The sequence below is a fragment of the Geotrypetes seraphini genome, chromosome 12 (genome assembly GCF_902459505.1).
Source record: "Geotrypetes seraphini chromosome 12, aGeoSer1.1, whole genome shotgun sequence".
Taxonomy (NCBI): Eukaryota; Metazoa; Chordata; class Amphibia; order Gymnophiona; family Dermophiidae; genus Geotrypetes; species Geotrypetes seraphini.
Window position 1 is genome coordinate 103,797,931 of NC_047095.1, and position 15,118 is coordinate 103,813,048.

The 15,118-nt window shown below is 39.3% G+C and overlaps 1 protein-coding gene across 1 annotated transcript in view; it reads left to right on the forward strand.

Annotated features, from left to right (window-relative positions):
• The window catches only part of LOC117346207 (vomeronasal type-2 receptor 26-like), a 32,915-nt gene extending 20,473 nt beyond the window's left edge, over nucleotides 1–12,442 (forward strand). The window contains exons 3-4 of the mRNA XM_033915608.1: nucleotides 3,121–3,247; nucleotides 11,538–12,442. Of these exons, the coding sequence (XP_033771499.1) occupies nucleotides 3,121–3,247; nucleotides 11,538–12,442 (1,032 nt within the window). The remainder of the gene's footprint in view (nucleotides 1–3,120; nucleotides 3,248–11,537) is intronic.
• Nucleotides 12,443–15,118: the final 2,676 nt, after the last annotated feature.

The window sequence follows — 15,118 nt, forward strand, 5'->3', positions numbered from 1 at the left end:
CGGATGCAGGGGCAGCGTTGTCCGTGTTGGAGAGCAGCCTGTGAGTGAGGCTGGGATTGTCTTTCCTGGGCTTAAAACCACCCTAAGCCCCGACATGAGAGCCCCACCTCCGTGACCTGTCTACCAGTTCTCCAGGGGTAGAGGAAACCCCGGAGAAGGGAGAGGCAGTAAGACCTATATTGGAGACTGTGGAAGCAGTGCTCTCTGACCAGGGAGCAACTGCAGAAGAAACTGAGGTAGGACAAGCAGACAGAGGTAGATTCCAGTCAGAATCAAACCAGGACAGCCTTTCTTCTCAGGACGGTGAGCATTTCTACACCCAGCAAAGGTTTCCAATATGGGAGAAACCAGCACAAGTGACTTTAGATGATTGCAAATTTTACTAAAACTATCAGTCCCAATTTCCAATATATAGAGGGGAAATTGATTCAACATACTAGAGAGCTGAAAGATTTAACAGTGGATTTGACTGTCTCAAAGGCTTCGATTCAAAAGCTTGAACAAAATATGCTTACAGTTAAACAAGTACAAAAGTCCCTAATTAAAGATAATATTAATCTCAGGAAGAAAGTGGAAACACTTGAAAATAATTCCCGGAATAATAATTTGAGACATTAATTTTCTTAGATTAACCATGGTTACTCCTAAGGAAATGCTTAGGAGATACCTGATTGAAATATTGCAAGTTTCTGAGAAAACTTTACCACCATTTACTCAAGTGTATTACTTGCCAAATGGGGCTCAATCGCAGTCTAAAATATTGAATCAAACACCATTGAATGTTTCTGAAATCTTAGAAACATCAGATAGAGAGACAGCAGTATCTTCTACAATGGTTGTGACAGCTCTCGCAATAGATAAAGTATGGTTATTGAGACTTTTCTTCAAAAACAAACAGAAAGAGTTTCTTGGATGCAAAATACAAATGTTTCCTGATTTTTCTAGAGAAACTCAAAAGCGTCGTAGAGAATTTTTACTTTTGAAATCTGGAGTCACTTTTACTGGGAGCAACATTTTACTTAAGATATCCTTGCAAGTGTATTATTTGCTACCGTTCAGTCAAATATGTTTTTTTTTTAACCTCATCAGTTAACCGCTTTTCTGGCTTTGTCTCGACTGGATAAAGAGGAGTCAACAATAGTTCAATAGTTTATATAAACTGTTCATCACATCTCAGTTCTGTCTATAATTTGCCCTATTATTACTATAGTTTTTCCCTTTTTTTCTTGCTTAACATAATCTTGGATCTCTCTTTTTTGAGGACTTGAGTTGGGTTAGTTGAAATAATTTTTTTTTATGTTGATTGTGATTCATATTGGTTATAAGTTAGATCTTCACTAACCTACTTTCTGTACAAGTGACTACTTGAATGTAAAATGTAAAATCTATAAATAAATTTAAAAAAAACATTCCATGCTACTGATCCAGGGCATACAGTAGCTTCCTCTATGTCTGTCTCAATAGCAGACCATGGACCTATCCTCCAGGAACCTGTCCAAACCTTTTTTTAAACCAGATAGATTACCTGCTCTTACCATATCCTTTGACTGTGTTCCAGAGCTTAACTATTCTCTGAGTGAAAAAAATAGATTTTCCTATTGGTTTTAAAAATATTTCCCTGTAACTTCATTGAGTGCCCCATATAGGTCCTTTTTTACTAAGATGCATTAACCGATTAGCATGTGCTAAATGCTAATGCGTGCAAGTTAGTCTATGGACGCGTTAGTGTTTAGTTCGTGTTAATTCAATTAGTGCACGTTAATCAGTTAGCGCACCTTAGTAAAAGAGGGGGGTAAGGTGTGGTAGCCAATTTAGCACACGCTAACTGATTTATCACATGCTAATCGATTTAGCATGTATTAAACGCTAAGGTGTCCATAGACTATAATGGGCATGTTAGCATTTAGCGCGCTAAATCAGTTAGTGTGCACTAAGTCAATTAACACACCTTTGTAAAAGAGGGGGGATAGGCTTTCTAATTTTCAATGAAGTAAAAAATGTATCCACTTGCACCTGTTCTATACCACTCAGGATTTCATAGACTTCAATCATATCTCTTCTCAGCCATCTCTTTTTCAAGTTAAAGAGCCCTAACCTCTTTAGTCTTTCCTTATATGAGAGGAGTTCCATCCCCTTTATCATCTTGGTCATTTTTCTTTGAATGTTTTCTAATTCTTCATTTTTTTTAGATAAGGTGACCAAATTGAATGCAATACTAAAGATGAGGTTGCACCATGAAATGAAACAGTGGCATTCTAACATTCTTGGTCTTGTTTACCATCCATTTTCTAATAATTTCTAGCTTCTTGTTTGATTTTTGGAGCTTCCACCACACATTGGTAGGAAAGTTTCAAAATATTGCCTACACTGACACCCAGATCTTATTCTTGAGTGCTGACTCCCTAAGGTGAACCCTAGAATCTGATAACTATGATTTGGATTATTCTTACCAATGTACATCACTTTATATTTATCCATGTTAAATTCCATTTGTCACTTGGACACCCAATCTTCAGATTTCATAAGGCCTGCCTGCACTTGATTTCACAGAGGATTTGAGACAAGGAGTGAAGAGTATATGAGAAAGAATAGTTGAAGACTGAATATTCAGTGTATGATTGGTAGTATGCATTGTCTAAACCACAGATAAAGAAGTTCTTTTGACAATAGGTGAACCCAGATTAAATCATTAGAGATGTTAATCTGTGTAGAAACTGCAGGGAGAATACTGGAGACAGACCCTATGGTAAGAGCCTTTTCACTTGGATTCATTGATTTTGACTTCTAATCTGCATTATGCAAAAGAACTAGCACACTTTAATAAACATGTCCCACAATTATTATCGCAACCTAAATTTCATATTCTAAATAATAACTAAATTCTGATTTTTTTTTTGTAAGTAGGCTTCTTAACACAATACCTTATTTTATTGAACAGCTTGCTTTTAAATTAATGAAGATAAAAATCTGAATTGGTCTATAAGTGGATAGATCATTTGGGATCTTGCCAGGTACTTGTGGATTAGCTGCTATTAGAAGCAGAACACTGGGCTTGATTGACTTTTGTTCTGTTCTAGAAGGGCCACTCTTATGATACTCAAATTGATTTCTCATTGTTAGGTTCCTCCACAGTCCAAATGCAGCCCAAGCTGTCCTCCAGGCTTCAATAAATTGACTAGAAAAGAAAAGCCCAACTGCTGCTATGACTGTATTCCCTGTCCAGATGGAGAGATCTCCAGCCAAAGTGGTGAGTGATATCTGACGTTAACTGCCTGTGGACACTTACACATTATAAAAATCCATAGGAAAATGGGCAAAGGTAAGAAAGGAGGTCCAAGTCATATACCTATTTATCCCCTGCATCTTGAATTTTTATGTTTTATATTTTCAATTTTAGCCATGCTTTGGTGTTTGAAAATAAAGCAATCCTTATTATAAACGAAATAATGTGTTTGCCCAACTCTAAAATATGTAATAGGAAATATATGCACATCTTTACAGGATAGTCTGTTGCTGGATTTTTGCCCTTTATACACTTTGGACTAAATTGAGTAATTGGCACAAAAAAATCCACATAGAGCACTGTTATAAAAATGGTGCTCCAAGTTGTGTGTTGTATATAGAATAGCACTTAAAGACAATTTTCTCACCAAACTTTGGGTGTGAGAATTTACGCCAACTGAAACTTGGTGTAAATCCTGTCTTTTAAATTAGATGTGATTCCCTGGTGTTCAGTACTACTGTGTGCATTCTTAGGGTACCCCCCTGACCTGCTTATGATCCTACCCAAAGCCAAAGATGTGCTAAGCATTTTTACCATGCACTAAATCTATGCATGCGCTAAACGCTAATGCGTCCATAGATTAACATGAATGCATTAGCATTTAGTGCATGGTTAGTGCATGCTAATATTTGGTGTGCACTAAAACGCTTAGCGCACCTTTGTAAAGGGAACCCTATGCTTAGCAAGATGCATGTGCATATCTACATTTTTTCCGATTAATGCCACCCAAAATTTATTGTACCCACCTGTTCACCACAACAATAGCCCCTGACAGATCAGCTCTGATCATCACAATCATCATTCTGCCATGTTCAAATACAGTCTTATTTTAGCCTGTTCTTAATCCCTTCCCTGTTTACCCCATCTATGTTCTTTTCTTGATAAATTGTAGTTCTACTTTATGTAATTTATTTCTTATATACCGCTACATCCGTTAGGTTCTAAGCGGTTTACAGAAAATATACATTAAGATTAGAAATAAGAAAGGTACTTGAAAAATTCCCTTACTGTCCCGAAGGCTCACAATCTAACTAAAGTACCTGGAGGGTAATAGAGAAGTGAAAAGTAGAGTTAGAGGAAAAATAAAAATAAAATAAACATTTTAATAAGACAGCATTGATCTAAATACTTTGGAAGGTAGAAGAGAGGAGAGAAAGGAATAGAAGCAGAAGGGGGAGCCGTTGAACAGTAGAATTTTGGAGAAATTTAAATGATAGAAATAGAACAAAACAAAGACAAAAGGCAAAACAATAGATAAGATTAAAGATAAATCATAAGCTGGAAAGAAAAATAAAATAAAACTTTGTCTTCAATCCACGGTTTCAGCGTCAGTGATGAAGTGGAACAAGTAAGTTTAGGAGGAGCGATTGACGTTTCCAGAAAGGGCTTCTTCAGGGAAGAGACTTGGCAGACAGTCCCAAGATGCCTATGTCTCCTCCCCTGCGATGTTCTCCCATCCATGCATTCCCTCCCAGACACACTGCCCGTGCCCCAGCATATATGTTTCAAGATGCCTATTTTTATATTGTTAATAATTTAGACATTCTTTTATATGAGTTTTTATCAAATTTTAAACAAAACTTGAAAATTTATACCTGTAGGTATTATATTTATAGTATAGTAGATTTTAGGTGTTTTGGGGAGGGCTCACCATACTGTACAGTATAAGCAAACTATTGTAAAATGTCTACCTGAATCATTTTATGTGAAATTTACTACCTCTTTAAAAACAAGATTTCACTCTTCCCATGATGCTTAGCATTATTATCTATAATTTTTGGTAGTTTTGTTCTTAACCACTCTTTGTAAATGTTGTAATCTTTTGTAAACTGCTATAAATCCAGTTAGAGATATAGCAGTATATAAGATCCCATTAGTATTAGACTTGGTATTTGTTATTGTTTACTGAGCCACACAGATAAAGCCCTATTAAGGTGTCTTTATATCAATTAGGCTTATCTCCAAGGGTTAGGTTCATATGTGTCAAATAATATCTATATTTCCATCATTAAGATATTATAAACTTCAAATTCTGCTATAATGTATTTATTTACTTATTCAATATTCTATACCACTCTCTCAGGGGAGCTCAGAACAATTTACATTGATTTATTCAGGTACACATACATTTTTAACTGTATGGCCTTGTGGGATCACAATCTAATATACCTGGGACAATGGGGGACCAAGTGACTTAGTTATAAACTAAGATATCCCTAATTATAAGAGAAGTATGTTCATTCAGGGGAAAATTCTATAAATGACATCCAAAGTTAGGAAGAAAGCAAAATAGTGAGGTGCAACAATGTCCCAAGGGACCAGTCCTTATATTCAATATCTTAATTCTAATGCTGCTCTGAAGTGCTGAGAGTGTTTATCACCTTTAGTGTGGGGTTTTTTTATCTTATATTTTTGTGTCTTTAGTCCATGATAAATGCAGTACTCCTCAGAATGCCCCTCTTCTTTACTGAGATGTCTGGGCGACCATCTTAACCTGTCATTCAGGCTTGTTTGCACTATTTCTTTCACATCTTTGGGTGGTGGGAGAGTCAGTGACCACAGGGTGACTAAGGAGGGTAATGCCTTTATTCCTCTGGTGGCCAACTGGTCAGTTTGGTTACCTTTTGACCTTTAATAACATATAAAATGGATGAGAGTACAGCATAGTGGTTAGAGCTACGGCCTCAGCACCCTGAGGTTGTGTGTGCAAATCCTATGCTGCTTCCTGTGACCCTGGGAAAGTCACATAATCTTCCACTGCCCCAGGTACATTAGACTGATTGTGGTCCCACCAGGACAGATAGGGAAAATGCTTGACATAACTGAATGTAAACCGCTTTGCGTGTTGTATGACAACAGCAAGGTGGAATACAAGTCCCAATCCCATTCCCTAAAATATGTCTATCCCCATACATCTAAATAGTGCCCTGGATGTTTTGATAAATGTTTGATTATCACTGCAAAACATCCAAGTCCTAAGCCCACCCAAAACATGTATTCAACAAAACCCCATTAGAATTTAGATGAACAGGGATGAAGAGAAGTGGGGGTTTTTCAACATTTTTAGTAAGATTGGATTCCTGATGTAGGCACTATTGCAGGAACATGTCAAATCACACTTCATGTTCTACTATTTCAACATCACATAGGAATCAAATATATTTAACCAGATATTCAGCACTATTTAGCCTGCTAGGAATGGCTCATGGCCAACTAAACAGCACTTAGCCAGCTACTCAACAATATTCAGTGGCAGATCATCTCCCACTAAATATACCATTTAGCAGATAATCTGGTGACCAGTTATCCATTAATTGACAACATTCAGAGGCTTGCCAGCTAAGTTATGTGGCCACATTGACACATCAAAAAAAGCAGATCTATCTTTGGTTGATAGGACTTAGCCGGCCAGCATTTGAATATTGGCTTAGCTGAGTATTCCACAGTTGATCAAATGGTCACTATATACGGTGCCAACATTGTATTTGCTGTTTTACCATGAACTGATGGAGACATCCAGCCATGTCTTGTGGTATGAATATTGAACAAATTTAATCTATGAACTCATCAATGGATATACTAAACTAAACCTTAAGTTTGTATACCGCATCCTCTCCATAAAGATAGAGCTCGGCACGGTTTACAAGTAATTCAATAAATGAGGGAAAGACATAATAAGAAATTAGAAGTTTTAAAAAGGATAGATAGCTTTACATTTTGGAGAAATGCCAGGTTTTCAGATGCTTTTGGAATAATTGGAATGGGCCTAGATTCCGTAGCAGAGCAGGAAAGTTATTCTAAAGCTCAGTGAATTTGAAGAAAAGAGATTTCCCTAATGTACCTGCTTACATAACTCCTTTTAACAAGATAATTTAAGTTTGTGGGTGGATCTGGTAGTGTCAGGTCTCGAAGAATTCCAGGATAGTGGAATTAGGGGAGGAAGAATGCTATGTAGGATCTTGAAAGTTAGGCAGGTACATTTAAAGTGAATCCTGGAAATCACCGGAAGCCAGTGAAGTTTTGACAGAAGCGGGGAAACATGATTGAATTTGCTTTTTGCAAAGATCAACCTGGCTGCAGTGTTCTGGATCCGCTGAAGTCTTTGAAGACTTTTCTTGGTTAGACTTAGATAGATGGAGTTACAATAATCCATTCTGGAAAGAATGATTGATTGTACAAGGACAGCAAAATGTTGTTGGCGGAAGCAGGATCTCACTTTCCTCAACATGTGAAGACTAAAAAAACATTTTACAAGAAATGGTGCTGGCATTGAATTTTACCAGATATGGTGTTGGCATTGAATTTTCTGTTTCATCACAGATCATGGGAGACAGTCAACCATTTCTGCAGTATGAATATAAGGCAGATTGAATTTATGGACTCATTCCATGGGACATTTTTGCACTTCACTGTTTTACTTGAAGTTTCATAACCATGGAGTTTGCTTCTCCTTTTTGACTTTTGACCAAAATTAAGTAAAAGGAAGTTTTGCTTTATAGAATACTAGCATAGTGTGGATTTAGGCCCAGATTCTGCAAACAGCATCACAATTGTACGCAGCAGTAGGCATCCTACCCATGTCTAACCAACCAATAAGGATGCACGTTTAAAATAAAAAAAATAGCTCCCGACGCAGACCGCCTACTTTGGAGGCACCTCCAGGAGCCTAGGGAGGTCCGTATGCCCTCCTAAGCTTGCCTAAGGCTAGCCATGGGCGTAGTTTGCCTTGGAAGTCACCTTAGGTGAACCTAGGCAGCCATACGCATCTCCCTAGTCTAGCGGGAGATGCGTACAATGTAGCCCAGGAAAATGCTTCTCTACAATGTAAGTAGATGTGGCTGCTAAGCTTATCATGGCAAGGGATCTCCCTGCTGCTATAAGTTTAGCAGCTAAGGCTGTGGCTGCCAGTCCCCCCACCAACCTTGAATGAACACGGCAGGAGGGATGCCCAATACCTCCTGCCTGGAACATCCCCACCCCCTGGAGATTGCCAGTAGGAGGGTGCCCAATCCTTCCAGTTGGAACACCCCCACCTCCTGAAGAACACCAGCAGTAGGAGGCCCAATCCCTGCCAGAACAACCCCATCCCCCTGAAGATCAATAGCAGGAGGGTGCCCAATCACTCCTGCCGGAACCCCCCCACCCCCTCTGAAGACCACCAGCAGGAGGGTACCCAATCCTTCCTGCCAGAAACCCCCCACTCCTCAAACAAAACCAGCAAGAGAGTGCTCAATCCTGCAGGAAGGTGTCAAATTGCTGTAGCCTGCTGCAACACCCACCCATCCTTGATGATCACCGGAAGGAGGGTGCCAATCCCTCCTGCCAGAAACCAAAATCACATGCAGACCCACACTAACCTTAAATGTTGGACAGATGGACAGGTCTTCCCACTGACCATCCAGCAGGCCAGCCTCTGTCAAAATGAGGTGTGCCTGCCCCTTCCAGATGCATTGTGAGATGCACCGGGGAGGGTTTATGGCCTGATTGGCCCAGACACCTAAGGCCCCACCCATAGGAGGGGCTTTAAGTGCCTTGGCCAATCAGGCCTGAGGCCCCTCCCTGCTTCATCCAACAATCCACTGGAAAGGGACAGGCCTACCTCATTTCGATGGAGGCGGGCCTGCTGACCAAACGGTGGGAAGACCCAGCTGGCCAGCCAACATTTAAGGTTAGTGGGGGGGTCTGGGGAGTGGGGTTAGCAGAGGTGGGGTGAGAGGTCTGCACTTGGGGGGAGGGGTTCCAGCAAGAGGGATTGGGCACTGTCCTGCCAGCAATTTTCAGGGAGGGTGGCGGATGTTCCAGCAGGGGGATTGGGCACCCTCCTGATGGTGATCTTCAGGATTGGTAGGGGGTATTCTGGCATGAGGAATTGGGCACTCTCCTGCCGGTGATCTTCTGGGGGTGGAGAGTGTTCAGGCAGGAGGGATTGGGCATCCCTCCTGCCATGTTCATTCAGGGCAAGTGGGGGGGTGTTCTGGGCAGGAGGGACTGGGCATCCCACCTGCCGGTTTCATTGGGGGTGGGGGGTTTCTGGCAGAAGTGATTGGGCATCTCACATGCTGATTTTGTTCTGGCCTTAGGGCCTAATTGTGGGTGCCAGCATTTATACCTGCTGAAACCTTATATAAATGGTGATGAGCAATTAATGGCAGTGGAGCATGCAAATGAACCCAGTATGTAACATTGCATCTAACTTATAGGATCCACCCATGCCTCTCCCATGGTCATGCCCCTTTTGAGTTGTGTGCTTTTAAAATTTAATTAACCTTGTTATAGAACAGAACATGACATATTTGGCACTCAGTTGGGTTTATATGAATATAACACCAAATATTGATTGCTAACAGCTCATTAACTAATCAACTTATGCATGGTTTTGGAATCTGCATCAAAATATGGGTGGCCTAGCTGAGGTCTGATGGTCACTGTTCAAAATTTTATGCAGACAAAACAAAATTCTTCCTAGCAACCCCTAAAGGCAAAATCAAAGACACCACAATTTAAGTAAAAGGATCCACATTCCCCCTCGAACAAACTTTAAAAGTACTGGGTGTAACACTGGACAAACATCTATCCCTCGAGAAACACACTGATATCACAGTCAGGAAAACTATCTCGACACTATGGAAACTCCGCACCATAAAAAAATACTTAGACGACTCCTCATTCCGCCTCTTAGTACAATCCTCCATCCTCAGCATACTGGACTACTGCAACATCATCTACTTGAGCTCCGCAAAGAAAACTATCAGGAGACTAAGGATGATCCAGAACACCGCAGTCCGCCTCATATTTGACCTGAAAAAATGGGACCATATCACCCCTTTCTACCACAAACTCCACTGGCTCCCTCTAGAATCCAGAATCATGTTCAAATTCGCCTGTTTTTGCTACAAAACAATATTTGGTTTATCCCCAAGCTACATCACCCCCCATTTCACCCTTAACCATAACTACAAGAACTCCCGTAAAATTCAACTCTTCGCCTTCCCCTCCCTAAAACTATGCCACTCAAAAAAATTCCTCGACAAAATCTACGCCTTCCAAGCCGCCAAACTAAACCCTTGGCTAGCCCAAATGGGCCTCAAGGCCTACAACTACCTCGACTTTAGAAAACTACTCAAAACTCACCTATTTCGAGACCAAGACCCTTAATGCCCCTTTTATATCCCCCCCGTCTGATCTACTACCCTCCCCGTCCCCCTCCTCTCCCCCCACTTCTCTCCTTGCTATTCGCAACTCTATGATCAATTTGATATGTAACCTCTTGTAACTACTCTCTCCTTGCTGTTTGCAATGCTATAATCAATTTGATATGTAACCACTTGTAATCTCTGTCTAACTAATGTGAACCGCCTAGAACTCTTCGGGGTATGGCGGTATACAAAAATAAAGTTATTATTATTATTATATTATATTTTGGAAACACTGGTACATTATTCTTTTTATATGTAACACAATTATTAGAAACATCTTTGGAAGAAGAGTGTATAAGAGCAACACTTCTAGTTACATTTGTTTTTGAATCCGACAAGGACTGGGCGATGAGAATGTTTTTTCGTAACTCTTATAAATTGTTTTTGGGAGGTAAAGTTTGGGTTTTCCCTGATGTCTGTGTAGACACACAGGAGAAAAGGAAGCAATTTCTGACTACGCCCTCAGGTGTTAGCCCTGGGTGCTCATTTCTTTTTGCGTTTTCCTTGTAAATGTTTAATATTGTATGAGTCAAATAGGTATCTTTTCTTTGATCCCAAACAATTGGAGGCTTTTCTTGAGAATAAGCGTAAAATACAGGTACAGGTGTCGGGTCAGGGAGGAAGAATATAATAATAATAATTATTAGAAAAATGGAAGATTGTTTAGTTTATTAAGGGTTTTTTTTTCCTTCTGAGATGTGCCTCTTTTTCCTTATCCTTTCCCTTTCTTTAATTGAGGACTTACAGAGAAAGTTGCTATGAATATGTTTGCTTGTTGGATTCCAAATGGGAAATATTTTGTGGATTGTTTTTATATTTAGCAATATGCTTTCTATTTCTTAATTCATTTTTTTATGCTGTATGTTTATTTAAAATTGCATAAATAAATTAAAATATATATATATATTGCTTGCTAACAGCTCATTAACTAATCAACTTATACATGGTTTTAGAATCTGCATCAAAATATGGGTGGCTTAGCTGAGGTCTGGTGGTCACTGTTCAAAATTTTATGCAGTTTTGGAAACACTGGTACATTATTCTTTTTATATTATCAGATATGGAAAACTGTATAAAGTGCCCAGAGAACCAATGGTCCAATCAGAAAAGAGATGCCTGCATCCCAAAAATGATCATCTTCCTGTCTTACGAGGAACCTTTGGGGATATTTTTGACTGTTGTCAGTATGGTTTTCTGTTTAATTAGTGCTCTCATTTTGGGTATCTTCATTAAATACCAACATACTCCCATAGTCAAAGCAAACAACCGTAGCCTGAGCTATATTTTCCTCATCTCCCTCATGCTCTGCTTCCTCTGTTCCTTAATATTCATTGGACATCCTGATAAGCTGACCTGTATTCTTCGACATATTGCATTTGGTATCACATTCTCTATTGCCCTTTCCTCAGTACTTGCAAAAACCATCACTGTGGTCATTGCCTTCCAAGCCACCAAGCCTAAAAGTAAGCTCCGAAATTGGATGGGTTCCAGTTTGTCTAATTCTATAGTCCTTTGCTGTTCTCTTCTTCAAGTCCTTCTATGCCTTGTCTGGATATGTACTGCTCCCCCATTCCCATATCATAACACTGAATCAGAAATTGGAACAATAGTAATTGAATGTAATGAAGGATCAATAATTGCATTTTATTGTGTTATGGGTTACTTGGGATTGCTTGCTGGTATCAGTTTTGTTTTTGCTTTCCTTGCAAGAAATCTACCTGACACTTTCAATGAGGCCAAACACATCACCTTCAGTATGGTGGTTTTCTGCAGTGTCTGGGTGGCCTTTATCCCAACATACCTGAGTACCAGAGGCAAGTACATGGTGGCAGTAGAGATATTTGCTATCCTGGCCTCTTGTGCAGGACTGCTTGGCTGCATTTTTATCCCCAAATGCTACATGATCCTTCTGAGACCTGAGAAAAACAACAAGAAATACCTAACAAGATGTGTAAAGACTTAAAAAGCCTGAAAATAATATTTTTTTCATAAAATAAAACTAAAGCATGCAATTTTAAATAAGAAAAAAATTGTTTAGTTGATGTGTAATTGCATTCATCTTCTAAACTAGTAGACACATATCTGAAAATATTTAATTTGATATGTTTAATCTATAATTGTAAAGAAAAAAAAATATTGGAGGATGAAGAATCCAGCCTTTAATATAGGGAAAGATTTTTACATATGTCTTGGGAAACCCTGTGGGTTTGGTGAATACTGATTTGTCCTAAACTAAACAAAAGCTTAAGCTTTATCAAGACTTAAATCCACCTAATAAAGGTCTAATTGCATGATTGGTATAATATTTTTCTATGGGGTAGAAGTGAAGGGATATTGTTAACATTTGATAAAATATTATCCATATCATGATGTATTAAATCATATGTTCTGCTTTCTTGTTATATTATACTTGGGGGGTCCATTTACTATGGTGTAGTAGCCATTTTAGTGCATGCTAAAGGGATCATATTCGAAAGAGAAAAATGTCCAAAAACCGGCCTAAGTCGTCACTTGGACGAACATTTCTCAAAAACGTCCAAGCGCCGATAATCAAACCGGGTTTTGGACGTATTTCTAAACGACTTAGGCCTTCATAGTGCCGCTCAACGTCCAAAGCTAAACGGGGCATTTCGGGAGGCATGTCGAGGGCATGAGTTGGGAGGGACGTGGGCCGGCTTAGACGTAGTCGTACAACATGTATAACCGAAAGTTGAACAACAGAGCATAGACGGAACTTGGACGTTTTGACTTAGACCATTTCAAACATGGTCTAAGTCACAAAAAAACACCTAAACTCACCAGATAATCACTGAAAACACATAACACAGACCCCCACACACTACCCCAGTGATCACCAACACCCCCCACCCCCATAAAAATTTTAATCATAACTGGCTGCCTACCATAGGAAAGCCTAGTCGTCCAACACAGAGGCAGCTTAAGTCATCTTGGGAGTAGGTTTGGGACCCATAGAGAGGAGGGCCCTTGCCCATAAGCCCTGTAATCACTGCATTGATACTTAAACATGTGCACTGCCCTATACACCCCCAAAACCCTTTTTTATTGGCATATAAGTGGCTCCTGCATCCATAAGGGCTATTGGGGTGGTAGAGAAGTGGATCTAAGGGATTCTGGGGATCTAGGGGATTGGGGGGCTCACCGTCACCTATAAGGGAGCTGTAGTGAGGGGAAGCCATGGCACCTTGTTTGTGAAGTTCACAGCAGTGCCCTGTAAGGTACCCCACTATTTAGGTGCCCTGTCTGGGTGTTCTGTCAATCACTTTGCAGACCCCTCCCACGTCCAACAGGGCTTGTTCTAGACGTTTTTGACTTGGAAGGATAGTTGGACGAAAATGGGGTATAAAGATAGACGTTTTAGCGGCTTAGATGATCATATCTGCAGGACGTATAATTGGATGATTTTTGAAAGTCAAAAGAAGTTGGACTTCTCTTTCGAAAATGTGACTTAGGCACTTTTTGACTTTGGACGACTTGCGAAATGGACGTAAACGGACTTAAATGGACTTAGACGTCCCTTTCGATTATGCCCCTCCAAGTTTGTTTGTTTTTTCAAGTTTATTAGGTTTTTATATACCACCTATCAAGATTATCTAAGTGGTTTTACAATCAGGTACTCAGGCATTTTCCCTATCTATCCTGGTGGGCATTCATAATCTATCTATCCTATGGACGCGTTGACTCACGTTAGCATTTAGTGCACACTAAATCGGCTACCGTACCTTAGTAAAAGGACTAGGTTATAAAGAAAAGAAGAAAAAAAAGCTAATGAATGGATGAGATACAAGCTATTACTGACTGTTTCATTCTGGCAAAGAGATAATTCCAGTTAGCACTATTGGAAAATTCCACTATGTACAGAGAAATTGTGCCCATATTAAAGGTTGTTAGAGTTACCTGAAATAAAATGGAAAAAACCCAAACAAACCATAATGTCATGTATATTTATTTTTTTTAAAGTGTATAACATTTACATGAAAAATATACATGTTATACCTGATATATGTGTCAGAGTAATATATGTGTGACAGAGTAAGAAACATAAGCTACTGTTTCATTTTTAGTTAACTATTCCTCAATATAGTATGATCCTCCCGCATCCCATCTTCCTCAAAGTTTAAGCCCTCCCTCCAAGTCACAGAAGGCCAAAGTGCTTTGCTATAAATGGTTCTATTCATGATCTGAGGAAGTCTTCATAAGCATCAAAAGTGAAGTGCAATTATTTAACTTAGAGGCCAATGTTTATGTATGTGTAACACAGGTAGACATCTAGAATTCAAGCTCTTATGTGTACAAACATTCCCTTAAAATGGCTGCCAGAATATTTTTATTTATTTATTTATTTATTTTATTTCTTATATACCGCTATACCGTGAGGTTCAAAGCGGTTTACAATGAAGATAGATTAAAGATACATTAAAATAAAATAAATAAAAATGGTACTTTGGATTTCCCTAGCTGTCCCGAAGCCTCACAATCTAGCTAAAATACCTGAGAAAACAATAAATAAAAATAAAATAAATGAAATAAAATAAATTCCAATCAGACAATAGGATCTGATGTTAGAAGTTCATAAAGACGATATGCCAAGGAGAGAAAGCTGGTATGCTCCTTAAGCCCT